Source organism: Rissa tridactyla, chromosome 4, assembly GCF_028500815.1.
Source record: "Rissa tridactyla isolate bRisTri1 chromosome 4, bRisTri1.patW.cur.20221130, whole genome shotgun sequence".
NCBI lineage: Eukaryota > Metazoa > Chordata > Aves > Charadriiformes > Laridae > Rissa > Rissa tridactyla.
In genome coordinates this window covers 46720617-46728731 of record NC_071469.1, presented here as the reverse complement: position 1 = coordinate 46728731, position 8115 = coordinate 46720617, and the positions used below count along the sequence as shown (strand labels likewise).

The following is an 8115-nucleotide window of genomic DNA, read 5'->3' as shown; positions in this document are numbered from 1 at the left end:
GACATACGCTATGTGCAGTCACATGGACAGTACTTAACACAGTGTAAACAGCATTGCAGGTGGATGTGTTTTCATGTGTAGCTGCCCTGTGGCCTTAAAGATATTTTTCTGAGAACATTTTTCTTTTTTTAAATATGTGCAGTAGGCTCACAATTGGATGGTATTTGATTGTTCATGACCTTGATGATTAACCATCCTTCTATGACTATTTACTTTTTCACTTATTTGCCGATGCTTTTTCCAATCCCTTGTTTTAGTGGTGACATGGTGAAGAAGGTAGATACTGAAGGCCCTGCACTAAGGCCCAGATCCCACAGGACAGTTCATGTGAGTTTGCCAGTGATTCATCGTTCCCCCACATCGTGCAGCGTCTTCTGTAAGCACACGAAATGATACTCACACACACGTAATGTAGATAGATCAGTATCTATAAGGTTGCAGTGGGATAGTCAGTTTACTGTGTTACTTCCTGAAGATAAGATTAAGAAAAGATTGCTTTTAACAGTTATCCTCGTTCCCCATGCTCGAATATTTTCCTTCATAGTAGCTTCCAATATACACTGTCACATTTCTCTTATTTTTTTTTTCCAATTCCTGCCATTTCATCCACTGTCTCTTCTTTATAACAACCAGACACTCTTTACACTGCAGCTTAAATCAGCAGTTGTATTTACACATAGATTTTTACCATCTTGCCTTTCCTTTAAAGGGAAGGTGTTAGCACCTTACATGGCAATTTGTGTTGTATAGGGTTAACTTTAGGCAATACTAGAATACAGCTGTTAAGTTTGGTTATCAGACAGGCCTGGGCCACACGCTGCAAGTGGCGTGCTCTTTCACCAGCATTTCTTGCTGCTGGGATACCCATGCTAGTTCTTGCCCCATCTTACTAGTCTCTTCTAACTCTTCTATCAGATGAAAACATTCCCACGCTCCTTTTAAGCGTGCAGTAGCAACCAAGTACAATGCAAATTCTTCTGGTGATTTTTTTTTTTCCTTTTCCCACCCCTTTCTTTTGGAGACAAGTTAATATTTCAGCTGGGGTGGGACATCTAGATAACTCTGTCTCCCAGCTCACGGGGGAGGTCACCAGGGTCAAACACTCTGTGACTGTTCGCTGCGATCCCCATTTGGGACCAGCCAGGCACCCGGTCTGTCTTTTCCTCTATCTTTCTTGCAGTAAGGCAGTCTCGCCAGCATCCTGCCGCCTACTCCAAAATGTACACACACCAGCAGGTTTTACCCTCTCTGTTGGAGGCAGCAACCTGCTCCATCCTGCGCTCAGGATGGGCAGCTCTCTGATCATCCTGTTTCCTGGAGAGACCTGTCAGTACACACAGAGAAAAGCACAAAACAGAGCACTGCTTACGTAAAAGTTTTATTGGAAATTCTTTGAACATTTAAAGTACATTGGAGACTGTTTCCAAAACCATACAATTTAGGAGCCTTCCCCTTCAGCCAAAGTATCTGTAAATCAGTAGCTACATACATACTGTCCTTAATATAGAATTGAGCTAAAATAAACAGCCTTCATCACAATCTGTGGCAGGCCACAGCAGCAGCTAGATCTTAACTGAAGCAGAGCCTTTGTGCAGTGGGCAAGGAACTCAAAGCCTAGACATAGCAACTATGTGTTGAAACTGAGGAATGTCCAGAAAAGAGGCACATAACTCAGCCCTAGAGAGAATCGCTTTATTGCTGTGGCCATCCAGCTCAACACTAGCAGCTTATATAGGCAAATTTCCAGCCTTTTGAAGTAGAAAAAAGACATGCCACGCTGACATTCTGCCTTATGAGATGTGGGAGCTGTAGCCATGTTAGGAACTGCATCAAGAAATGAGCACAAGTATTGGGCTCAGGGGACTTTCTAGACAAGATTAGCAAGAATGGCATGCTTTCTGCCAACTCCACAGCTTGTCAGTGTGAGGACAGCAGTAGCACTGGCTAAATGAAGTTCAACCTAGTCTGTTCTTCTCCATGTATACAGTATGAACTAACACTTTACCCCATCTCTGCTCCTTTCCAGCCCAGATCGTATCCCTTTCCCAAGCACAGCCTTGAGAAAAAGGTGACAGCAACCACCTGTCTGTGAGCTACTTCCTACAAGGTGGCAGAGACTAACTAACTTCCTGAGCAGAGGTGAAAGCCAGCTGATCTATTCATTCCTTGTTCCTGCACCCTTCTGCAACCCTTTCCACCTGTAAAACAAGGCGGGTCTGGCTGTGGGGGAGCAAGTATTTCTTACAGCCCATGTAACTTAAGCCTTCTTGAGAGCTGTTTATCTTGGAAGCTTTCTTAAATCTTTGTTAATCTTATTTTGCAAGGACCAAGCAATTTCTATGTGAGGTTGCTGAAAAGCTGAATTGGTTGAGTAAGCTAAAAAGGTTCTGGTAGGTAGTTTTCCTTCAATAAAGCTCTTACCTAGAGTTTTTGAGCTCATATGGCCTCCCACCAAACACATCACTCAACAAAAAAGCTGGTGAAGTTCAAAGCACTGTGTTCCTCCGACCTTACAATAAGCTCTATTCTGAACTGGGTTCCTTGCTCTAGCAGTGGCACCAAAATAGTGTTCTAGAGAGGAGGTGGGGTTCCCCCGTCAGCTGCTAGCAATCTCTTTCAATTGAGAATGCAGCTAAGTTAAAGAAGCTGCCACACTGCACTAACTAGAAGGTTGGTCACTCAGCCACTCTAAGGAAATTAAGATGGTTCTTCAGTACTGAGGCAACACAATCCCACTTCTGGAGAAAGCAAGAAAAGGAAAGAAAAGTGTTTTAGGACAGCAAAGGGTCTTGCAGTTGCTCACTCTAGTTACACAGGGGAGGAGGAGAGAAAACCACAAGAACTACCTTATCTAAGTTTCTGTTTAGTGTCACTGTTTCTCCTCCCATCCTTACATCAGGCAAGAGACACGCAACAGCCAAATCAACCACAGAGCACTGCCAGCCAGTCGTACTGTTGATAGCCAGATCATTACAAAAATAGTTTCAGCTCATCAAAAGCCAGCTGATTAAAAAGTACCATAAGCTCCCCAAAAAAATGTGCTTCTTTAAAGAAGCTGCCTTCTGAACGGCTGAAGAACACTGCAAATTCATCCATGCCTATCAGAATACAGCTTTTTACCTCGTCCCTGCCACTCCACTACACCAATGTGTGCATTTCATTCTATCAGTGGGCCCTGACTGGCTGTAATGGACACATAGTCCCCAAAACTCAGTATTATATTAGAATAATCAAGTCTGTCTTAGAAAATAAATATCTTGGATATTTTCCTGCAAAGAGAGACCAGTCTCACTGGCCAGGGTTCCATGGCACACTTGCTGTCTGCAGTGATCCAGGGCAGAATGACCCGCACTACTACATGAAAACAGAACATCTTTTAAATATAGGTTTTTTTAAAAGCAATAAATATTTACTGATTCTTAAGATCATCTATTAACCATAAAGCAGGAAGGTTTGCAAGGGTTAGAGGAAAGAATCTTGGACTAAGACTCCTAGTTATGTAACCCTAAAGAAATAGGATTCCTAGTATTTACAGTTACATTTCAAAAGCAGAGATTATGAATTCAGCATCATCACAGCTGCTACGTGCAGGCTTGCCAACAGTCAACACTGGTAAACTCAGCATGGCCGAGTATCAGTACACTCGGGAAGGAAGAGTGGAAAGCGCTTCTGTAGTTTTATTCCTGCTTATCAGCCAGCATAACAGAAGGCCTCACACAAAACCACTGTAGAGACCCAGCTCCTTGGAAGCAGGGAAACAAAGGTAACTTGTATTACGCAGGTCCCAAAGCTGACGTCTCTCCCTGGGCTCCCGGCACTCACACTGAAGTCAGGATGAAATGCCCCGTTCTGCGGAATGCATGTCCTGGACTTAAACTGTTGAATCTGCTGAACTCACAGACCTTGGAAACAAGCCAAAGCTTTCTACGCTCTAACAGGATCAGAGACTGTAGGAAAAAGTCTGTTAGCAGGAGCTATACCTAGGGAACTTACAGCACAGGACCTCTGGAGGAAGCACATGGCAACTTTTCACAAAGCCCCTCCACACAGAACAGAGACTGAAGAGAAAACAAGTTTCATACATTGGAGTCTGGCTTCCTGTGTCCCTACTGAAGTCTTAAATTCAAAACTGACTGTGAGCAGGAAAAGCGGTCCAGAACTATGCGGTGGTGTAGTTGAGGAAAATCGGCAGATGAGCTGTATCTGCTGTTGAAGACAGCAATCAAAGAAAGCTCACTTGATGGAAGGAACTAGTCAAAGTGAGACAAAAGGCAGAGTAGGGGCGATAAGAAATATTTGTTGACGTCATTCTCCAGGATGCCTTGAGGAGGAAGAACTGCAGCAAAGCTGGGAAACAGCTTCACTGCAAGGTTTCTACAAAGGCATCAAACTCTTTGACATTTTTCTCATGGACTGCCAGCTTCTCTGGTAATGAGTCCTGGAAGGGCAAAGAAGGGTGTAGATCAGGGGCCATTCACAGCAGATAAAAGGAAACGTTAAACACATGCTCTAAGGCAAAAATGCTGTTTCTGAGCCATGCAACCCCTCTCCGCTGCTCTGGGCTCCACTTCCCACGTGCACAAAACCAGGACTCCTCTAGCAACATCCAGCAAGTGACCCTGAGAAGGGCACTCTGCCCAGAGCGTGTTTGTTCTGCAGGAACAGTAGGTGCACTGAGGCCTCACCTTGTGCAATTCCAGCCACCGGCTGCAGCACAATAACCTGCTCATGTCACTGCCTTCATGAAGCCACTTGAAGCTCAGCCTTTTGTATGAATTTTTCCCCACAGCACGTTACAATGCCTGCAAACCCAATACATGACTTTCACCAGCCACACTGGGATTTTACCTCTGCTCAGGCTGCAAGATCAGGCCTAATTTGCCACTAAGTTTGACATGCCAGAGATAGGATTAGTTTTGGGGGTTTGAATGACAGCCACAGCAAGCATGCAGCAGCAGCTTTCAGCTAGAAGATAAACGCACCAGTTACAGAGGCTCAGGTGTGCCATGAACAATTTTGCAGTTGTCTGGAACATATTAATGAGGGACTACACGGACTAGATGACCTTTAAAGGTCCCTTCCAACCCCAACTATTGTATGATTCTATGAAAACTCAACTCCTTTCAAACTAGGAATAGGGAGAGCATTATAAAGAACATATAATGCCCACAAACAGAAATTTCAGGGTTCCATACCAAATCCTCTGCCATGGACTGTGCTCCAATGTCAATGGAGAGGCTGCTGAGTTGAGGGGGGTTCTGAAACTCACGGTAAAATGTCCCCAGGTCCATTGGAAGAATGTCATCTTTTGAAAACGCTGGTTTCTAGAATCAAAGATACTGCTGTTAATTCCCATTCAGAGACATTGGCTTCCCTTTTGCCATAATCTCAGGTAAAGTCATTACCTGCTATCAGTAAACATCCTGGCATTACAACTGTTGCTGCGATAATGCATATTAAATAACTGAAGAACAGCAAGATTTGTGCTTGCCTGAGCACTTGGAAGAGAGGATTTCCTTGGAATCTGGCTTCTTTAGGCATTAGAGAGAGGATGCCAAACCCAGGTGTTGGTAGTGAACTGAAAGAGTATTTAATTTGTAGCTGCTGGTTCTCAATGTCAGTGTCTCTGCAGTTTTGGGGCTGTCAAGCTCTAGTTTGGAACTGTGAGTCATGAATCTTTTCCACCCCCATTGAAATCTACTCTTACATCATTTGCCATTGTCCCAGCACCTAGAGCCCACCTAAGATGCAGGTGTTACGTGAGAGCACTGACGAGGGCACTTACAAAGTCAATCATAACAAAGTCATCGTGGGTGTTCCCTGTGCTGCTGCCACTGGAGCCCTCCGAGTGTAAGCTGCCTTGTAGAGGAGATTCAGTTTCTGGGGAGTCAGGAGGATTCACCTGGCCAAGAAATCAAAGATGGTGAGTACTGATCTCATGATCATGTCTCTGTGTATTTTGGTGGTGTGGGGGCAGTTAGGAGGTTGGACAATAAACACATGCTACCGCAGGGGCAACAAACATATACTGTTATTTGCGTGTCTAGAGAGCCCAAGACTCTGTGTGGGAGATTTCTCGAAACCAAATAAATCTGAATTCTTTGCCCAAAAACCAAAGTGTGTTCAAGGTAGGGAATAGCATGAATGTTGTGTAAGGGATGCTGAGAAGGCACATATACCTCTGGAAGAGGCTTACCATGGGGTCGTTATCTTCCAGCTCAACATTCTTGGGAGCAAACATGGCAAAAGGAATGTCTAAGTTGGCCATGGTCACCTGAGGAGATTCAGCAAACAGAATTTCACTAAGATGCTCTGCTTACCCAGCACAGAAAAGGATATTGAAAATCTTTGTCAGGCCTGCTAAAAATTGTCCAAGATCATGTCAGCAGTTAGGCAGGAGGCTGACAACCTCATTTAAAGGGCATAAAATAAGGAGATTGTACTCAGCCGACCTAATGCAGATATATACCCTGCAATGGGATTGCTTATATACATCTTGTATAATTCAGGAAAGAATTAACTAACTGCTATATCCAAAAGGCCTAGAAGAGGGTGTAGAAAACTTATTTAAGAGCAGCCCTAGGAGCTCGGCAGATCTCTAAGCTGCCCTAGCTGAGCTTAAATGGTTGCTCACTTGTGATGAACTGGTCTACTGCATGTCCCAAATAAGTGTTGGCAAAGTGGGGCAAGTTCAATGGCTGTCACATCCCAAAAGGATTTCATGAAAAACATCCCTGCGATGAAACTCTGTGGGAAAAGGCAGGAGGCAAGAATATGCATGCTCAATCTCTGGGGTTCCCATGGCATTGGGGTGCTTTTTTGCTCAACTGTGTAAGAACAGATGGGAGAAGCAGGGTATTATGGTGCCCTCTGAGACGATCTACTGTTAGTTACCTGGTTAATGGGTTTGTTGACAAAAGCTCCCACCTTCCGGATAAAGATGGTCTCTAAAAGGTCATGTGGGGAGCCACACTTCCCTTCGCTGCTGTTTGATACTGTTTCTGTGTCCTCACTGGGGGGAGGAAAATAGGCTAATTAGTGACTCATGGCACAAACAATACAGACAAATCGCATGCTTTACAAGAGTCCTTCATTTTTCTGGGTTTACTCTTAGTATTGGAAGAAGGACAACAGAAGTCTCTGCGCTTGTACCACACCTTCCTCCTCAGTCAGGAGCACAAAAGGGGAGTGGGACACTTGTGGAATCAGATTTCTGTTTAGAGCTGGAAGAAAACTATTTAGTTGAATGAAAAGTCGCTGCCGACTGAAATAGGTTTTTCTTTTTGGAGATGGACTTTTAACTTCAGAATATGCACATTCACAGCAATTCCTGTTCATGACTATTATTTTTTTCAGTAATGCAGCAGGCACTGATCTGTCAGGAGGTGAGGGCAGGAACCAGAATTCTGTCAGGTTAAAAAGGCAGCAGAGCAGTCTAATACATCACAACAGCCACTGCCAGTACAATTAATTCACTGCATGGCTATTAGTCATTTCTGTGACCTGTTTTATTCCTACCACAGGTATGCAGAACTTGAAAACAAACAAACAAAAAAATGGTTGAGTCTTCTGGCAAGAGGACTACTTAGATAGCGTACCCAGGAAAGTGCTGGTGAAACCAGGAGTTTTGGTTTCCTCATAGCAATGTCTCTGCTTAAGATATTTGACTCAGAACTATGTGACCCCAGGAGAGACATCACAAGAAATAAATATGGTGATGAAAAAAAAGAAGGATTTAATTAGCTGAGAAGGAGGTGATTTCGGACAGTTTGAGGTTGGATTGTTTTCTTCTAAATAATTTTGTGCCTAAAGTTTCTTAATAAAGTAGTGAACAAATTTGTGGTAACTACAACTGTTTTCAGTAACAACTCACATTAAGTCCCTGGAGAATTTAAGACTTCCTTGTGAACTTATTTCATCTTGTTTTACAATCAGCAAAAGCAGAGGAGAAGAGATTAAAAAAAGATAAAATTGATAATAAAGTTGACAGAAGTTGCAATGGTGTTACAGTGACTAGCAGGTGTAAGTAGATGGGTGAGGATCATTGAAAAAGGCTGAAAAAGCCCCAATCTGAGAAAGCTGCTAGGGGATGGAAAGACAGGAGTTATGCTACAA

At 43.6% G+C, this 8115-nt stretch overlaps 1 protein-coding gene across 15 annotated transcripts in view; it reads right to left on the bottom strand.

The window, feature by feature from the left end:
- Positions 1-1365: 1365 nt before the first annotated feature.
- ATG13 (autophagy related 13) overlaps positions 1366-8115 on the bottom strand; it is a 24676-nt gene continuing 17926 nt past the window's right edge. For 13 of the 15 annotated variants that reach the window (XM_054201700.1, XM_054201702.1, XM_054201705.1 and 10 more), the window contains 5 exons: positions 6895-7012; positions 6197-6274; positions 5786-5902; positions 5196-5324; positions 1366-4438 (listed from right to left, as the gene is read on the bottom strand). In XM_054201700.1, coding sequence (XP_054057675.1) covers positions 4361-4438; positions 5196-5324; positions 5786-5902; positions 6197-6274; positions 6895-7012 — 520 coding nt within the window. In that variant the 3' untranslated portion in view covers positions 1366-4360. The remainder of the gene's footprint in view (positions 4439-5195; positions 5325-5785; positions 5903-6196; positions 6275-6894; positions 7013-8115) is intronic. The other 2 variants (XM_054201712.1, XM_054201708.1) reach the window with 2 other exon arrangements.